The sequence below is a fragment of the Salarias fasciatus genome, chromosome 1 (assembly GCF_902148845.1).
Source record: "Salarias fasciatus chromosome 1, fSalaFa1.1, whole genome shotgun sequence".
Lineage (NCBI taxonomy): Eukaryota > Metazoa > Chordata > Actinopteri > Blenniiformes > Blenniidae > Salarias > Salarias fasciatus.
Genome location: NC_043745.1, coordinates 12,426,473 through 12,446,566, shown reverse-complemented (window position 1 = coordinate 12,446,566; position 20,094 = coordinate 12,426,473). Strand labels below are relative to the sequence as shown.

Here is a 20,094-nt window from a genome sequence, read left to right as displayed (position 1 = left end):
ATGGACTGTAATTAGTATGACAAGGTTGAAAAAATAGATAACACGCCGCGGCAGCCCGAAGGCCCACGCTTTCACACGAGCACGTGCGCATGTATGCTGGCGCGCACACATCGGCTCCACTGTACGCCCGCATGCACTCTGAGAGGGAATCAAACGTTTTAATCAGCTTGCTACAGCACATAATGAGGATCCACTAAGCCCCAGCTATCAGCTGCCATCGGCCACTTAGTTGTGCCTTCAAAGAGCTGATTTTTCACTTCTTCTACAACAAGCTTAACACAGAAGCTATCGAGGGTGCGCGCAGTCTGAGGGAGTGCAATAAAACCTGACCAAAAAAAAAAAAAAGTAAGCGATGTTCAAGCAAGTGATATATATGCAGCAGTGCAAAGAGGCAATTATGTGGAAGTGGACAAGACAGTGCAGCCTCTGGGAGAAATGTGTGGGAGCTGCATGCGCCCTATTTGTCACCGCTGTGATTTACAGCCTGGAAATACGAAAGAGAAACGCCGGTTTCAGATGAAGATCACATCAAAGTGTGGATACACCGCAGCCCATAAATCTGACAATACATCCATTGACCCTAAATACCTGGCATATCCCGCCTCACGCTGCACTCGGCTGCCCTGACAGATACTGAATCGGATCAACCTTTCGCCCCGAGAAAAAGCACACACACACCTCGAGATGCAGCGGCGGCGGCCTCACACCTGGCCAGGCCGCACCTGCAACGTCATGCAAGGCAATCGCATGAATCAGTCAAGTCAGTTACAACCAGACTAGTTTCCACAGAGCAGCAGGTATGTCTGAATTCTTACACAATTATCCAGGTGTGTGTCTGTGTGTCTGTGTGTGTGTGGGAAGGAAGGCATAGGTGTACGTGGGGAGATGCACAAAACGCGTGCAGGTGGGTTTCTTGTTGCAGTCTCTGGCCTCCTGACACGGCTGTGACCTCTGTGAGGAGGACACACCGCTCCAGGCCTCCAGCTGGAGGATTGATGACCCCGGGGCTGAGCTCACGGAGACTTGTCCTCCCGTCCTTGTCTCCTTCCTGCTGCAGTGTGTCCTGATCGGGGGACACGCAGAGCCGGGTCAGGCTGCCGCCGGCCTTCAGACTGACTGAAGTTATCCTTCAGATCACTTCTAAAAAAGTCGCAATTTAATGGTTTGATGTTTTTTTAGATCAAATAAGTGAAAAAGTTGTGTACATACACACATGGATCTTTACATCTGTTTATTTTTGCTTGAGTCTTCCGATGCTTTTAGCATTTACATATAATTAATCAATGAAAGAAACTTAATACTTTATTATTTTCAACGTTGGTTGTTAAAAAATAATGATGGATTTTATTCAGGTTCAGACTGAGAGGTATCTTATGATGTTTAATGAATACAAACACCACTATGATTTATCCATGGTTAGAAAAAAGAGAAGACTGTTTCAGAAATTATATCCAAGTAATCCAAGTTAACCCATTGTTTGGACTGGTCTAAACTAGTGAAAATACAAAACAACTCCAATGACATTTATTGATAAACTGGTTGAAAATGTGTAAAACACAGTAAACAATGTTTCAGCGGTGTTGTATTTCAGTTTGCTAAAATAAAACCACAAACAAATTGGTGGATTTGCTTAAATATTTTTTTTCCTGCTTATATTATATATTCTATTCTCTATGTTTTATAATTTGTTTGGGTTTTATGTGTTTGTGTTGCTTGCCTTCAGACTTCGAGTCATATCTACTCATTAGACAATAAGTGTATAGTTTATTTTTTTTAATTAAAGATGAAATAAGTGAGACAGTCTTGCACTTTGTAATCTACGAAAAATATTGTAACCCCAAGCAAAGGGTGTGTTGAAAGAGAGCATCTTAAATATGGAGAGGCTGTCCCAGCTGCACCAGAGGTTGCCATACATGTCAGACCTAAAGCAAACTTGAACTGTGCCGTAGCATCCGGTGCAGCCTGCTGTAAAATAAATGATGCTGTTAGCTGCAGTCTCGCAGGTGAAATGTGCTGCTGCTACAATTATTCTAATGCCAGCATGCCAGAATGCCAGTGCTACCAAATGCTGCTGTCAACCCAGGGGTTTAATTAGTTTGGCACGTGTGCCACTTATAATCACCTGCCATTACCAGTTCTGGCTGCATCTGCTTACACGTCTGTCAGTGCCGGCCAGCACGTGTGTGTGTGTCTGTGTGTGTGGGTCTGTGTATGTTGGATGTTGGGTTTGGGAGTGTGTTTTGGCAACAGAACGCAGGCCTGAAGACACAAAGAGTTCAGTGACACCAGGCCTCCACAGTGCTTCTGTATTTATATACACGTATGAAGGAGAGGGCACAGAAAACACCCAAACACAGGTGTCCGGACTTTCAGTTGGATATTAAACAGCTTTATAAAATACCTGTCAAGTGAAATGAGGACGGTTTTATTAGAGGCGCAGGCTTGTCGGTGGTCCATCTGTACGGATGTATTGTGAAAACAGGAGGGAGCAGGGCTTGGTAGTGTCAAACTGCATTGTGAATAGAGCTACACCTCAGGCTGAATACATCACATTGCAATTTCATGAGCGCTGGAAAAAGGAGGAAGGAGGAGGGGAAAAGAAGAAGAAGAAGAAGAAAAAAAAAAAACTTCAGGGCGGCAAGTGATTCTCGACCCAAAACAGGAGAAATGGAAGTTAAAAGTGAATCGTTCACTCCCCCTGGCGTAGCAGTGCCTACCTCTAGGGCTGGAGGAGGAGGAGGAGGAGGAAGAGGAGGAGGAGGAGGAGGAAGAGGAGGAGAAGAGGAGCCCCCTGGCTCTCCAAATCATGTGACCACCCAGCACAATATCTGAAGGATGGACCGCGGGCTGTGTGTTTAGCGCGTCATGAATGTCAGTGTGTGTTTAAATATGGCATACATTTGTGTGTGATGCGTGTGTGTTTGTACAGCAGAGCACATCTTCGTGGGATTCACCTATGTCTGCTGCGACACAATGGCTCTCGCTATCCCTATTATTTCCAGAAAGTTCCCATTTAGCACTAAACTAAAGCTCCAATATTGTGCCGCCTGGAAAACATCTGTTGGGGACTTGTGTGGCTACACTAATTACAAATATCTGCAGTAATCCGGCGCCGATAAGAGAGTCATTACTCCACCAGACATTTATCACTATGGGATTGATGACCCATTTCAGAGGCAGCCTTTGTATGGGGAAGTGAAATCGCTGATATCCCTTTTATCCTACATCGCTGCTGAAGCCATCCATTCGTCAGGAGGCAAGCTAGTTAGAATTGTAATTAACAGCTCTGGACTTTGGCCCTAATAGAATTTTAGCTGGAAACTGCGAATTGACTGCGGGATGAAGAGGAGATTTTCAGAGTGTTTTTTTTTTTTTTATTCACTTCTTACTAATTGCCACTTTGAGCGGCTGTCTGTGGAGAAGGAGCGCTCCACGCTGTGTCAAGAAAGTGCCACAGCAGCACTCCACCTCTCTCCGAAGGCAGAATTACAGTACATTTTGTAAATATGTAAGCATAAGCATTTAAAGATGTGCACACACAGGCACATCGCTCACAATGAAATAATCTGTCACAGACACAAATTCACAGCTAAGACATAAAAAAAAAAAAAAAATGCACTTCTCTGTTCAGATACATCAGTTATGGATTCCCTGTCTTTTTTTTTTTTCTTTTATTCCGGAGCACACATGCACAGCCGCCCGTTTACACACGCAGAGCGAGTGGAGCAGCAGATGATCACAGTAGGTAGGGACTAAAGGTCTGGCCACCTGCCGGCCACGTCCCATCTCTGTAGCTGTAATGAACAGAGACAGCTTGGGGACCGCCCTGAGAGTTTGTCCCCCTCCTCCTTCCTCCGAGCCTCCCCGCTTCGGGGCAGAGCCGGGGGCCCCGGGGTGACAGGAGCGCCAGAGATGTTCTGCACACTGACAGGCAGGTCTTTACCTGGCCAACCTGCTGTACACATTGGCCCCGCGACGAACAAGCGCCGACCGACGCGCAGGCACACAAAGGCGTGCGTGCATGGCCGCCCTGTACCTGTTCACATGTGTTTCGGGCTTACGCACACACTGTCACACACCCACGCGCACGTGCGCACATGCTGACCCGGTGTAATTCCTCCAGCAACCGGCTAGTGACAGGAGCAGCTGCGGCCGCTACGGCAGACAGATGAAATTTTCATAACTATCTCCTCCAACTTCCATCCTCACCTTCAGGATAATTTATGACCTGCCTGCCAGCCTTGAAGAGACAATATGCTTGCTATGAAATGAAGTGTTCCAGCAGTGTAGGTTATAATTAACAGAGAAGGGGAGAAAGATGTGTGTGTGTGTGTGTATAAATGGAGTGGGAGGAGGGGTGAAGGTGTGTGTGTGTCAGGAGGGGAGGAGGGTGGGCTGCCCAAGTGGGTTGATTATGTGAAATGTGTGCGCATAGAGGTAAAAAGGATGGAGCATGTGGTGTACATGCATGTATAATGTGCACGTGTTTGTGTTTGAACGCTGCTGCAGTTGCTTTTGCATTAAACACCATGCAAGGAATTCTGAAACTTTATAAGCATCTGGTCTACAGGCTGTGTGTGTGTTTACTGAGGCCCACACTTCCCATCACACTCCATCATGGCCGCTACACTTGTGCTCATTAGCTCGCTGTAACGTTTATGCAGGACAGAAGTCTCCCTCAACTTCAAGAAGAAACAGGAATGAGATGAGATTCTGGTGAATCCAGCCGCTGTCGTCCCATGACTCTCATTTGTTTCCCATGCCTGCCACACACACACCCTCACCCCATCATGCTCCATCAGCTCTTTGGGATGTTGGGTTTGACCAGAAAGAATGTCCTGGTTTTTCTAACTACCAGTAAAACGGGGCCCAAACCATCTCGGCACCCCCTCCCACCACGTTACCACAGTGTCTTTTCCAAACGCAAATCTTGTTTCCATATTAAACAAAAAGGCAGCATTTAATGGGCAACTGTCTCAGCAACAAGTGCGAGGTTTAAACGAGTGTGGGACTTTTAATGGCGTTTTTCAACTCTCTCCTTCTCCCTTTCTGTGCCACATCTCATTGCCAAACTCTTTACTGTGAAAAGGATCATTATGAAATGGCTGTTTCCATTAAAACCTGTAAATAATTTAATTCACTTGCGACTCCAGTAGAGGATGAGATGAGGATTTCAACCGAAAGAAAGTGTGTGAGCGTGATACCGATCCCCGCCAGTCGCAAGGCGTTCGGTCCACACAGCCGACCGCGGAACGAGAGAAAGCATGTATCTCAACGGCTAATTACTGACTTGTTTTGAGAACCAAGGCCAGATCGAGGTAAGTGCATATTTACATGGGTAGAACTTGTTTGTGCAGTAAGTAGAAGGCAAAGAAAATGAAATCATCAGTCATTTTGTTCAAAGAGCGTTCCCATTAAAATAAGACATACGCCGATATAATTTCCCAAGCCTGGGAACAAAGTGGGACAGGAGGACGACTGTGACGGCGGCGGCAGCTGTGAGGTTCTGCTGAGGTCGGGGCATGTCATGCATAACTGACTGATTGCTTAACAGGGGTGGGTGCACGAGACAAGAATTCATAATTTACAATCAAGCGCACACAAACACACACCTTACAAACACCCAGGCCACAGGCAATCTAGCTGCACGAACTCAGCCAGGCTAAGGGGGACCACACAGACATGTTTTAGATAAAGACAGACAAATTAGACGACAGCGTCTAAGGCTAACCACTGCGCTTGCGCTAATTACAGGCTGGCCAGTGATGAAAGAGGCAGATGACATGTCCTTATTTGTTTTCTCCCTCAGTGCCTCAAACCAAGTAAACACAACCACGTACACGACGGCAAAAGCAAGGCGGTACAAAGAAAGACACACAAAGAAAACAGCCATAGACAACACGGCTGTGGGCCGGGAGTTCCACCCACCGCACACAGGTGTTTGCCCACAACTGGATTGAACAAACCGCTTGAGGTAAAGTGAAACAAAGATTGCAGCCAGAAAAAAAAAAAAACTTTTCGACTGCTAATTCATGCCAAGGAAAACAGGCCGAGGAGGCAGCCCTGTCTGTTCCGCTTGTAAAACAGTAGTGTGGGGCTGCTGTCTGGGAAATCTGATTAACCTGTCACCTTGAGTTGAAACTAACATCACACAAGCCTGCTGACAACAAGTCCAGGCCGACCTGAGCACAGCCAGAGAGAAGTTAGCTGGGAGTCCATCGATACCGTCGTTAATTAAACTTTCTCATTAACAGGTCTTGTCAAATCAAAAGGTTAAAAAAAAAAATTGTGTTGACTTTTAATGCTACACCTCAAGATCTGTTACTTCGTGGATTGGTGTGGGACACAGACACTGCAATGCATGTTTTCAAGTTTTCTTATTTCTTTTAACATTTGCTGCAAATCCAGTTGGGGATTGTTTATTTGAGTGCTACTTTTTCTTCCTTTCTCTGGTTTTACATTGGTGATCGCAGCAACTCAATGCAACTTGAGAGAATGCAGTGAGACTTTTTTGCAGGATCTGAACCTCCCTCTCACATAATCAAGGTCAAGATTTGACTTGATGCTTCAAACTGAGTTGTCTACCTTAAATCAAGAGTATAATTTGTTTTTCTAGGATTTCTTTGGGCATGATGAAGGAGAAGCGCTTGTGCAGTGATCTTGTAACCTGTCATTAGAAATAATCGGCCAGTTAGCTGAAGCTGAGTGGGCTTGTATTTTGGCTGTGTGAGCACTGAATGGCAAAGTGGTGGGCTACGACTCAAGGTGGGCTTATTTGGCAAAAAGTCCTGCTGGTTTGTCAGATCCTACCTTCCTGACAGTGAAAGGGGAATTGTTGAACACCTGGAACACCCCATCTTTACAGGCAGGTTTTCTTTTCTAAACTAATCCAGGTTGTTAGAGATCATTCAAATTACATCTTGGTCGGCTCTTCTGTTGAGGTTCTGCAGCATCTTATTGTATTTACCATTGAACGTCTGGCAGTCGGCTTGACCGGCAGGGAGGAAATCAACACCTATAATTTTGGATTTTCCAGCTCAATAATTATATGTGACTCCACATAATGAGAGGGAAGTTCATGAATGACACTTTGTGTTCATGTTAAAAGTTTCCTCACAGTCTTTAGAAAAGTGACAGATGAACAGAAGATGACTTTGAAAGGAACATATGGAAACTTGTTCCCTGCAAACCCTCAAGCGTTTACAAAGAGTGATTTGCACAATAGCAATCCCATGCAGCATGGTGACACCATTTCTGAGGTTTTAAGGAGGTCATCCTCTACATTAGACGGGGTTGTGATATGTCCATCTTTATTGTGAAGACACCACTGACAATGTTTCCAACTCCCATCTGGGCCAGAGGGACCTCCATTGTCTCCCGGCTCCCTCTCCCGCCCCGGTGCAGGAATCAGGGCGGGGTCTGTCAGGGACAACAAAAGGAAATGTCACCACTCCTGGAATGAAACGGCAAACCAACGAGGATCTCTCTCCTTCCTTTTTCTGTGTCACTATGCATCTCCACAGGGGTGCAACTGGTAGCTGACAACACTGCTGGGGTCATCCTCGGCTGGGCACAGCTTCAACCTCGGCCTCTCTGGTCCCCCTCTGGCCCCCAGTGACCCCTGCTTTTGATGACAGACTGGATCTTTTGTGTGACAGCGGCCTGTCCAGGTGAGGACAAGAGAAGATGACAATGGCAGGAAACATAAAGCCGACGGAGGCTGGGAGACAACCCCGGTGGGGTCAGGGGTCAGACCGGACAGCTGAGTGATGGGTGCAGCTGCAGACACGTGGACCTCCTTCTCTATCCCTTGGTTCTGCTTGCCATGTCAGCTGATGGCTCCTTTGTCTTCGGATAAAGACCTCACCAACTCTCAACACGTTGAAGAAAAGTCATCAACACAGGCAACAGATGTACAGCAACGCCGAATGGAGTGTACTGCTATTAGAGCCATACCCTAACCAACTAGAGGTCAACTCCCTGTTGTCCAAAAGTCACTGGATCAGAACTGCAACTGAAAATTTTAGCTTAATTACACAAAAAAATAGAAAATTACATGATTTCTTTTTTAAATAAAATAAAAATCTTCAGCTGAAGTCTAAATTTAAAATTAAACATTCAGCATACGCGATCGGAGGGTTAAACAGGTGCACAACTTCTTTTTAGACATTCAGTCACCACTGACCGTATGTGACATGCAAACTTCTCGTAAGTATTGCCTTGACCACTTTAAAAAGCAGAGGAATCGAGTTCTACAACCATGAAATAGTCATTACAGTTTATGGGTGCATAGTTTATATGGAATATTACATTAGTCCACAGAAAAACCTACAACTGACAACATTTATGACACGTTTATAACTCCCAGTCAAAACTCACAGTAACACTGAATAACTTGAAAAGTTAAAACATATTCAGTGCACATGTCTTGACAACTGTACCAGCAAAAACAATGTAAATACATAAAACAAAATACATGACATATTCAAGTTTTAGAGTTTCTTATTGGGCTAAGCTGTGTTTCCACTTGCTTGTCCTTCATTTCTTCTCGGTAAAAATACAAATTAGCAGCACTGTAAAGTCCTTTTCGGTAACTAGTTTGTTTCCATTTGCCATCTTTGTTTTCTTGTCATTATATTCTGAGGAGGACAAGGTCTGTTACCCTAACTCAAAGGGTTATTTTAAACCCTGTAATGTATTACCAACCCAGTGTCCTGAAACTGCACGGATTCACACATCCGGAGCAGTCCAACTGTTTCTGATGCCAAAGGTCAGCGGCTGCCTACTCTCCTACCGACACACACTGGGAGGTGGGAGGACAGGGTTTGTCAAGTCAGGCACAAAACCCCGCTTTGGGTCATAAACACCTCTGCCTGTCTCCCCCTCCACGGCGATAAGTTAGGCTGGCACTCTGTTAATCTTTCACTACGGGCCGGCTCGCTTTCACACTGGCCCAGTGGAGAACAGAAAAGGGGAATGAAAGAGGGGTAGTAAAGGACAAGAGTGGATAAAAACGCAGGAAGAAAAAGCCATAGAGAGGGCCAGATGGGCACCTTCACAGTCCATTTATCAAACCCAATGTGGCCCTCCCCTCCCCTCCCTGCTGCTCTCATGTCCTAAACCCCCATGTAATTCTGTAATGATTTTCATTATCATATAATGACCTTACAAAGCCTACAGCAGTTTGCATGGTCAGTACAAAACTCGCAGCTGTTCCCTTCAGTGTTTGCTCGCCGGCTGTGACAAAGCTTTTTTTTTTTTTTTGTTGTATTTTTTTTCTGCTGGTCGGAGCCGTGGCCTCTAGGCTTCAGAAGGTCAGCATTAGGTTACTTCATCTCAAGGGTAGCCATACTGTAAACTAGCAGATAAGGGGGACGAAAACTGTCCATTTTTAATAAGTGCGGTCTCTACCTGTAATTACACAGATATAAAACATGATCTATGAATTTTTAAAAGCCTAAAACCTCCCTTGCGCCGCTGGGATGTACCATTTCCGAGCCTAATAGGGCCGCTCCCGGGAGGTTGCGCCTGCTCTTCAATCTGCACTCCTTGTGTGGCACGCAGAAGTGCTCTGCTGCAGTACAGTCACCCACCCACGTAATAATCCATCTATTTCCAGTGTACTCGCGGGGCATTTACCGAAGGGACGCAGAGGCAAGCATCTATCAAAGAATTCGCCGTGTGCATCGGGTAAAACCCAGTTACCAGAAAAGCTCATAAGAATAAAAAAGCTCTCATAACTTCGTTGGCTCGGAGTGAATGAATGGACTGCTTCCGCTAGCACGGTGAGTCGAAGCATCACTCACTCTGAGTGCCTATAAGTCACTCCTGAAGAACCGCTGGTCAACGGGTGCGCTCCCTCTTTCTTTTCTTTTGGCTGGTGCTTAAAAAAAAAAAAAAAAAAAAAGCCCCGGAGGTAGAAAATAGCAGCAAGCGGGCCCGAGTTCCCGAGTGCAGCTTTAACTGGTGTTTAAGAAACAAAAAGTCAGTGAGAAACTTAATCAATCAGTGCGGTTGTTTATGTTTATGGGCCTCTAGCAGGAGTCATCAATCACGCTTTTTTCTTTCCTTTTTCATCCTTTTGCAAGTATTATGTGCTGAATGGAAACCATGGAAACAAAAGGCAGTATTATGATAAAAGCTTGCCTGTTGAATATTGTGTGGAAACCTAATTAGGACGCAAAATATATATGTATGAAAAAAAAAAAAAAAAGCTGCAAAATGAATCAGCAAATTAATTTCAGTAGTCTTATTCTGGTGAGTGCTTTCATGAAAATAAATGACGGTAAGAGTACGTCTGACGGAGGTGAACTGAATACCCTGAGAATGCGTCGTATTCAGTAATATACCGTATATTTAATTCAAAACAATGGCTGTGCCTCTTGGCTAAAAGGGAATTAAACCTTTTCTTCCCATCACAAAAAAAAAAAAAAAAAAATCTGCAAAAGCAATTCTTGACCCTTCATGTGATCTCGTATCCAGACCACTGCGATCCACTTAACATTGCACATGCGGCCATGTGTTTAGTTTTGTGCAAATGCTATCTGTTGACAGCCACTTGACAGAATGACCCCTGGCTTTTTTGTAAGTGGGGGCCCTGGACGCTCGGAGCAGACATAAAATGAGTGTAAAGGGAAGATGAGGTATCGGGAGCAGCTGGAGTTCAAACACATTGTGTGGGATGCTTGCCCTCCGCCAGAGCTAATCTAATCAGTCTTTCACTGCTGATAGAGTAAACGTCTGTGTGCCCTGCCGACAAGGACGGAGCATTTCCTGTGCCGGCCTGAGATACCGGTTGTCGGGATCTTAGGGTGGGCTGAGCAAAGTCTAGAGTGGGACATGGTTAGGATAGGTGGTAACATTGCATTGTGGGTGGTGGTGGAGGGACGGCGCTGATGTTCAGCTGATGGAGGGGCTCGGGGGGTGGGGGGTCACAGCGGGATGGTTCCTAGCTTTCAGCACGTGGAGCTGGAATGTGCTATCAGAGCGAGCCCTACATCAGAGCCGTGAGGCGCTGGGCGTCGACAAAGCAAACCAAGGTGTGTGGAAACAGCCTGTTTACACGGCTCATCTGGATGGGACCGAGCTAAAGGTCAACCAGAGGGGACGACTTGAAACCACTGGGGTGTCACCGAAAGAGGAGGGCAACACCACTGCAGGAAGTTAACACATATTTTTCAACTGAAAAGATGTTTGAGTCTGTGGATTCTGCCTCTGGCACTTTAGCTTTTCTCCAGGCTCTGGATCATGTCTGGTCCAGACTGTGTGTGTGAGACACCGAGGTCAAATCTGTTGATGGAGACAATAAGCAGGGCACGCTGCGCAAGCGTGTACGTGAACGCTAGCGTCTGTGCTTGTGTCCTTGCTGGCACAGATTGGGGAGAGTGCCCATGAAAATAAACAGTTAAAATAACACTGAGTTTCATGTGTGAGGCCCTCCTTTATCTGAATGAATGGCCAGTGTTCTTAATCCCTCCGCTCTCAGGCCCTTATCTGGGAGGAAGGAAGCGACCGGCCTTATCCAAGACACACGTGTCGCTGCGATAGCTGCCAGGCCTGAGAAGCTCAAACACAAACCGCAACGCTGAGAAGCTCTTCAGGAGGACGGCGAATCAAAGCGGGAGAAATGTGATTGTTCCTGATTATTTCTGTTTGATGACATGATCAGAGAATCAGCGACCTGTAATTGAAATGAGGCTTTTCTTAAGAGTATATCGGTTCAATACGTCAGTGCCTCTTGTCTTTACAAGTGAAAGCTGTCGCATGCTTGTTTGCATCCTCAGTTTGTTTTGTTTATTGGGTTCATCAAAGCTTAGCCGAGTCTCATTTATCATGTGTTAATTCATGATGGCGAAGTAATCACAATGGTCTGGGAAATGGTTTTACCCACAGGCTGAATAAGAAGCTTCCTTCAATGTTGTGAAAAGTCAAACAAAAATATCTTGATCTCCCCTTGGTGCCTGACTTCATGTTAGCATATTGCAAATTAGCACAACTGAAACTTCAAACACATCTCAAAAAGCAGCTCCTAATAAAAGCCCAGTCTAGTTTCGCTAGTTATTTAAATAATTAAAAAAAAACTCTCTGTATAAGCAATCAATGTTGTTGCTTATGTAGATGTGACAGCTTAACAAAACTATGAGTAATATTTAGTACTATTCAGCAGCTAGTTTCCTTCACAGTGTCTGTAGTTTAACTTTTTTTAGTGTGTGCGTGATGCCGTTTCCATTCTGAATATGAGCTCCGACTTCGTTGAGTTTCTCCGTTTCCTTCAAATACGAGTCTGAAATTTATTTTCCGGAGACCGACGGAAGGAACAAAGTTGGTGGTACGCTGTGTTACCTGTCTCTCCATGTCTGTCTCTGCTGGTGTCTGTCTGTCAAGGCAGACAGCAGGGTTTCTGCCATCTCCCTCCTCCCCTCCCCAGCTCGGCCTTCCTCCTCCACCGTAGCCAGGAAGAGCATCGTCTAAAAAGAAAGAAAAAAAAAAATAGAAGCAGAAATGGAAAACTGGATCATTAGGTAGAAAATATCAAACGTGGACTGACGTTCAATAAAATCCTCACCGCTGGAAACCACAGCACTGGGAAAAAAAGAAAAATCTTCTGAACTTTTAATTCCTACTATTTATAAGGGAAAACGTTTTTCTTAGAACAGTGTAGGACACTGATTGGTGAATTCTCATTACATCCAGCTCTAAGGCCCATCCAAACTGTCTGGCTCTATTAAATCTTACCCTACACATTTAACAACACAGATCTGAGAGTAACGACTACCTGAAGCGATGCCCGCCGTCCTCCAGCTTCTATCCTCAGTTTAGAAATCACACAGCTCTGAGCAGAGACTCAATTATAACATCCCAGGGACGGCTGCATACAGTAAGTCTAGTATAAAGTCAGTTTCACATCAGAGGACGGGCAAATTACACCCAATATTAGAGTGTGAGTCAATTAATCACGTCCTGCACAGCACAGTGTAATGTGTGAGTATCCCCCTGTTGAACATGAATTACAGGCCGGCTTAAAGTGTGACGTGGCACATCAGTGCTAATCGGAGACATCCTGGCAAACCTTCGCCTCCAAGTCCTCCGCAGCCTCTAAGCTGGTTGAGAGAGAGTCAAATGAAAAAGGATCTGGCAGCCCAAATTAAATGCAGTGCTGTCAGCCACACTCAAATCCCTCTTTCCCCTCACCGTCTCGCTCCTCTTTTCTACCCTTCACAGACTCTCTCCCTCTCTGAATATCCTTAAATGTCTTCCCCCCCCCCCCTCCTCCTTCTCCCAGCCTCAGAGAAGTGATGGATCTGTAACTCTGACTGACTCTGACGCCTTGTTAAGAACAGTCTCTTCCTGTCACAGCCACCAGTCAAGCGCGTTCATTTCTTCCCATTAACAGTCACTCGCCTCCCCAGTCATCCAGCCGTCTCTTCAAAAAAAACCCACAATGTAAGGGAACCTTCATTTCTCCTCCTCTTCCCTCTTTTTTAATCCCTCTCTGACAATCCACCTGTCTGTCTTAATTCATGTGAAGATGGGTCTGATTGTCTGTGTGTGTGTTTCCAAAGGAGAGAAGTAATATGCTTACTTCCTCTACACCGCACAGGACAGGTGTCAAAACATGTGGCAGTGTGTGACTGATTACACCTGACTCGGAGGAGACACCAAAGATTACAGTGACCAGGGAGGAGGCAGGGCCGGCTGTACTCCCTATGGAAGCTGTGCCTTTCGGTTTGGATCAAACCCCGTCCTCCGGGGATGAGTGGCAGGCTGAGAAAGTGCCAGAAAGTGCATTCAGACTGTATCACCATCTCGGCTGCGAGGCGACGCATTGCCATGCCGGCCGAGCGGCTTCAAGGTTTCAGCACCACGTCGGGCAGAAAGTGATCCTACAGCTGATCTGAGACCTGCTCCAACATGTTCCTGAGCATGCTTGAATAAAATGAATGAATGAATGGAATAACTAAGAAAAGATACACAAGTTATTAGAATCTTCTAGGAAGGCGAAGAAGAGACCAAAACGCTGTGCATCCTGGACAGAACGGGACAGGTGGAAAAAGGAGGCAAATGAATGTTCAACAATAGAAGAGAGTTTTTTGTTGTTGTTTTTTTAAATCTGAAACAGTTGTATAGTGTTACAGGTCATGTTTGACACAAAAAAATAAAAAAATAAATTCAGTTACCTTCAAATGTCACTTAATAACAGGGGACATTTAAAATGGACAAAAATAGTGATTTGTTTTATATAAATATATATCTGATACTAAAATTAAAATGTGTGGCAGTTTTAGAATGTTTACCTCACTTTCTATACAAAGCAAATATTTACATAATTCAAACGAATGGTGAAAATTAGTTACTGATAACTAGCATTAGGAAACTTTGGTTATACTGTTAGTGTTCGACCTGTTGATTCCAGAAATCCAGCTAGTTTCAATTAATCTGCCATCTTCTGATGAACACTGTTGACCTGGAGCTGATGCTGGGGGAACAAAGACTAACTGGAAGCGAAGACCAGGACCAACTACCAAAAAGACAAGTCACCAAATAACTTGCATCCTCAATACAACTCCTTCAACAAACCTAACCTTGGTGTGGAGGCCAGAGCTGTCATAACACAACAAGATCATAAAATTAAACACAAATAAACAAGAAATCCTCTTTAATGCTTTTTCCAGTTTGTACTGCTGGACATTACTCACGATTCAATGATTTTTCCTTTAAAAAAAAAAAAAAAAAAAAATCACACATACATGCATGCACAAGCACACACGGCATCAGTAAACATGAGATTTACCATGAAACATCTAATGAACTATGTATGCAGTAAACCTGAAGAAACTCCCTCAAGGAATTCTGGGGAACTTTGCAAGAAATAAAGGGATGAGAAAAGAAATGAACCAAACAACATCACCCGTCTAATACAGTAATAGCCACTCAATAAATTCACTAAAAGTGATGAGATTTATCAGTGACACTGAGATGAACACTCACACCACTGAAGTCTGCATATTCCTATTCTGTCAAGTGCTTTAAACACACCGTGACCTCTGCTTTGTGTCTGGACATTTGTGAATGTGCATGAAAGCGTTTCTTTTTCGCACATTTTGCGATGCGCCTTCCAGTTCTGAATGTTTCTCTGCTGTGAGAATGAGTGCACGTGTCTGTGTGCCTGAGCTGTGTGCACGTATGATCCTGTGTTTAGAAGACCCGGTGCTGAGAGAAGCCTTCAGGTTTAGCCCCAGGCTGATCCCCAGGCCATTTACACACCCCACTGGTTGTTTACTGGTCAAGCCCGGCCTCAGCCAGCCTCGGCCAGACCACAGTCCCTTTATCTCCGGCTCTGTGTTAACACTAATCAGCCCCCTCTTTCTTTCTATTTACCTCTCGATGACAGTAGCTGTCCTCAGCCTCCACCTCTCCCAGCCCAACGCTGACCACAGATGTCCTCCTGACCCAGGCCACATCCCGAGGTGAACGTGAGGACAGGGAGAACATGGGTACCCCCAACCCCTGCGTTCCAGGCTCTCAATCCAACCTTGTCTATTTTGCTACAGATAGGTATAAACATTTCCGGGCCTGTGCAGAGGCAGGGTAGGTAAACAATCGTGCGGCGAGACTGAGGTGATATTTTGGTTGGTGGAGAGTTGGAGTGATGATAGTGTTCCAAGTGAAGCCTGGCTGGAGGGAAGCCTGGGGCAGCTCACTAACACCTCCAGCCAGGACTGTATCTTAACACCAACAAGCATCTGTCTTTTCTATCAAATAACAACATGTCACTCATTCAGCAAAAGGAAAATACAGTAAGGAATAGGTGGATTGCTGCATCCCTTTGAAGCTCCACCGAATAGCTGTCACCCATCACATAATAGCCGAGACGCTAAAAGGCGGGGAGGCTAAAAAAAGATGCATGCAGAATTGAAAGTTTACACTCCATAAAACAGAGCTACCAGCTGACCACCAGAGTGTCTGAGAAACTATTAACACCCCATGAAATGCCTCCGCTGACTCCAGAGCAGGACTTTCAGGGGACCCATAGTACTCTTAAGATCACTGGCACTCTCTTACATAGGAAACTTTTTTTTTTTTTTACGTCTGCTGGCCACAAACGTTTACAACTCCCAGAGCTGACTTCCTTTTTTTTTCTGTAACCAGTTTGATAATCAGCCACAGTTTTTGCACCGGAGCACATCATCTGAAAGAGGTAAACAAAGGCAACTGCTACACTAAACATTACAGAGTTCAGACTGGTGTTAATTTGCTGGTGCCTCCCCCTTGAGTGCACCTCTGACTGTACGACTGGCAACCTCCGAGTCTGTCTGCTTGCCACCAGCACGAGTAAGAGCCAAGAAACAAGCCAGCAAACTCCCGTTTGCCAGCTCGTCTCTGAGCCTGCACCGAGGCAGGAGATGACTAATCCATCCGCTTGTTTCAGACTGTTGATCCGTCGCTCTGGATTCTGAAAACAAAGCTGAACTTTCACAATTCCTAATTAAATTAATCATATCTATCTGTAAGGTGACATCTGAGGATTATAGGTGAATGTGAGAAATCAACTAAAAGATTACACTTGAGTAAAACAGTTTGAAAATGAGTTTGAGTTGGGGTTATACTAACGACTTAGAACTTAGTGATGAAGTAAAATCCTTTAAGTGAATATCCAGCCCTACTTAAAATACCTTCCGTCACACACAGCAGCAGTTTATAGGCGCACGGCGAGCACATCTCCGGACACTCCATGGACTTTTGCCTCAGCTGAGGCTCAGCTGCTCTGACACCTGATTTCACAGGCCTTGGGAGTGGGAGTTTGGCAGACGCTCAGCTGCCGGCAACTCCCCCCCTTCCAGCTAATACGAGAAACTAATATCACTTTGACCGCTGGTGGAAAAAGGCATCAGGCACCTTGCTCTCTGTAATGGATAGCTTCTACTCACTGATATAAACAACTGGGGAGCTGTGATCCTGCCATGGCCAGTTCCAGTCTGGACAAGGGGATCTGTGTGTGTGTGTGTGTGTGTGTGTGTGTGTGTGTGTGTGTGTGTGTGTGTGTGTGTGTGTGTGTGTGTGCCACTGCTGAGTTACTTTGCACTTGGTGTTGAGGTGTGTGGGGAAGGGTGGGGGGGGGCTTTACCAGTGGAAAATTATATTAGCCCAGAAAGAAATAAGCCCACACCACATTCACTTTTTGGTGACATCACAGTTAAAGTCATAAAGATGTGTGTGTGTATGTGTGTGTATGTGTGTGTGTGTGTGTGTGTGTGTGTGTGTGTGTGTGTGTGTGTGTGTGTGTGTACGTCCACATATGTGTTTTCTTTTCCTGCTGTCTGCCTGCTGTCACATGATTACAGATGGCTCAAAATTGAGGCGTATCTGAAATTAAATTTACTCAGTTCCCATTACGTAAGATTGCTTGAAAGTCTCTGCGTGTGTGCATGTGTGCACGTGCGCGCGTGCGTGGAGTGAGAAGGGTGTCAACACTGCTGGTCAGGGTTGTCTCCCAGACCTGGAAGGCCCACGGCTCTGATTTATCAGAGGAAACAGTGAAGAAATGAGAGAAGCAAATCCTATAAAAATGTCCACTCAAAGATCAACCAGGGAAGATGTTTTTTTTTTTTCCTTTGTTACGTTTATGTGTCTTTTTGAATTCTCTGTACAACTTTAAACAGTTGTACTACAAAAACCTATAGAGCACTGAGTTTATAATCAATTCCCAATACTTTATAGTTACTAACAATAAATCAACTGTAAAATAATGAAGAAAGAGAGACATAATCGCTTTTGTTCGCAAAGATCACAACTTCAATCAAGGCCTGTGAGTACACAAGGAAATACCTAAGATGTTTAAAATGAAGCTGCTGAAAGCCTGTCTGCATAACTCTGTGTGTGTGTGTGTGTGTGTGTGTGTGTGTGTGTGTGTGTGTGTGTGTGTGTATGCTCTGAGGAAAAATGTTGTTTTTAGAACATTAAAGAACCCTTATTTGTATTCCGTGTGTGTGTGTGTGTGTGTGTGTGTGTCTGTGTGTGTGTGTGTGTGTGTGTGTGTGTGTGTGTGTGTGTGTGTGTGTGTGTCTCCGTGGTGACAGAAACCGAGGCCTTTCTGCCAGATTGACCCTTGCAAGGTCGCGGGCACCATCAATTATGTCAGCCAGTAAAATAGGCTTTGCTACACACAGCAGATTATATGGAGTGTAAAACATTAGAAAAATGTGTCTGAAACATCAGAGTAACATGTTTGAAGTGACAAAAGGTTGGGGGGGAATAGAGACAGTCCCAAAAAGGGAAGACCCCTGACAAGTGATTTTGTTTGAAGGCATTGTAGCACACTCAAGTGGGCAGGGATGCTTTCTATGGCCCCCACGGCAGTCCATCTTCTGGACAGAATACAAGCAGGATGGAAGGACATATGCTTTGCACGGGGTCAAATGGAGCAGAACTCACAGGCTTTTGTGCTGCTCCCTTTTGGTGGTGAGAAGAAAAGGCAAATCTGTTGTCAAGTCGTCGTCCAATGGGGCCACAAATATCACATAAAAATTCACCGGTCTGTTTCCTTGCGGGGCTTTTGTCTCCGTCTCATGATAAGGGGTGTGGATCCAGTTGGCCTTAATGGCTAAACCACATAGTTCTGGGCCTGAATGAGCTCTCCGGCGCTGAGGCGGGGGGCTACGCACGCACTCCTCCGCCGGCCCGGCCTGAATGTGTAATCCATCCATCACAAGAAGGCTCTGAGAGGCGCTTTGACTAATTCAAGACAATGAAGACAGGGCTGGACAGAGATGTTTGCGATGAGCGTGACACTCAAGCACCTTCTGTTCTGTTAAAACCGCCGTTCTCTCTTTCACTATATGAAAGCTGAGTATAGATTCGAGCGAGATAGCAGATTGCGATCAGCACCTCAGTCTGCTGCCAGTAAAAAGCTTTTTGCTGACTGGGGCCAAAGCCAGCCTCCCTAAGCCCCGCAGTTACACTGTTACACACACGGCACCGTACTTCAGCTCTTTAAAAATGCTAAACCAATAAAAAGGGTTGCTATCCATCTAGATGTGCTCACATAAAGAAGGGCTGTTTTAGGGAGTGGGGTAGGCCTGGAGGGGCTGAAGTGCTCTGCTCACCAAGTTTTGATTGACTACCAGAAGCCTGAAGAGAAATGATTTATTGTTTGGTTTTTTTTCCTACATTTTTACCCGAACATTCTCATATATGTTATAGTTCACATCAAATCGAACTATTACCAAATAAGGTATAGACAAGAGACGGCCTGTTCATTTCAAATTGTTCATTAATAATTTAGATTTTGCAGTCTGGTAAAAATACTCATGATAATACGCAGTGAGAGATTCCTGTTAGAGAGACTGACCAGGTTACACTCTGTTTCACTGTGTGCCACAAGTGGAAGAAGAAAAACAGGAGAAGGTGTAGGAAAAGTTTCTAGTGTTTACGCCATAACAAACAGCTGATAGCTGGCCTCTCTATTTGAGGTTGAACAGCCATATTTGAGCGCTGTCCTGAGATCTCACATGGAGAAAAGCATGGACGTGAAGGTGCACTGGACTTTTCAGAGTTCAGTTTGCACGGTTGATAACAATGTCAACTTCATATATTACCAAAGCTTTTCTTTCCATCTCTATTCTTTCTTTGTTATAATTTATGTTCTTGATTTTTGAAGCAGCATTCCTCAAAATGCTTGTATAAAAGCTGCCATATGACGATCAACTCATTCATTTTTATAAATAACGAACTTGGATTCAACCTGATTCAATGGTCAAGTCATGAAAGAAAAGTTTGATTTGTTTTGTTTCTTTTGTAAAACTTCTTGCAGTGCATCTACAATGATATTATCCTGATCACATGCTTATTAATATCATCTTCAGCTTCAAAGGCCAACGCTGTGCTCCAACTTCTGCGACTGGAGCAGACAACGGCCAACATGAGTGAAAACCTGCCAGATGTTTGTTTCCCTGTTTTTGTTTGTTTCTTTCTTTCTTTGAGCTGCCACATAGGTTCTTACTAAGAAAAGTCGTGTTTTGCTTTGATTTCAATTAAATGAAGTGAAATCTAACTGATTTGTTTTCTTCAGAGCCGTATAACGTTTATTACATTCAT

General features: G+C 44.8%; 1 protein-coding gene across 1 annotated transcript in view; it reads right to left on the bottom strand.

Moving 5' to 3' along the window:
- Positions 1-20,094, bottom strand: part of fto (FTO alpha-ketoglutarate dependent dioxygenase) — a 128,274-nt gene that overhangs the window by 56,103 nt on the left and 52,077 nt on the right. Inside the window, exon 9 of the mRNA XM_030094142.1 lies at positions 12,343-12,467. Coding sequence (XP_029950002.1) covers positions 12,343-12,467 — 125 coding nt within the window. The remainder of the gene's footprint in view (positions 1-12,342; positions 12,468-20,094) is intronic.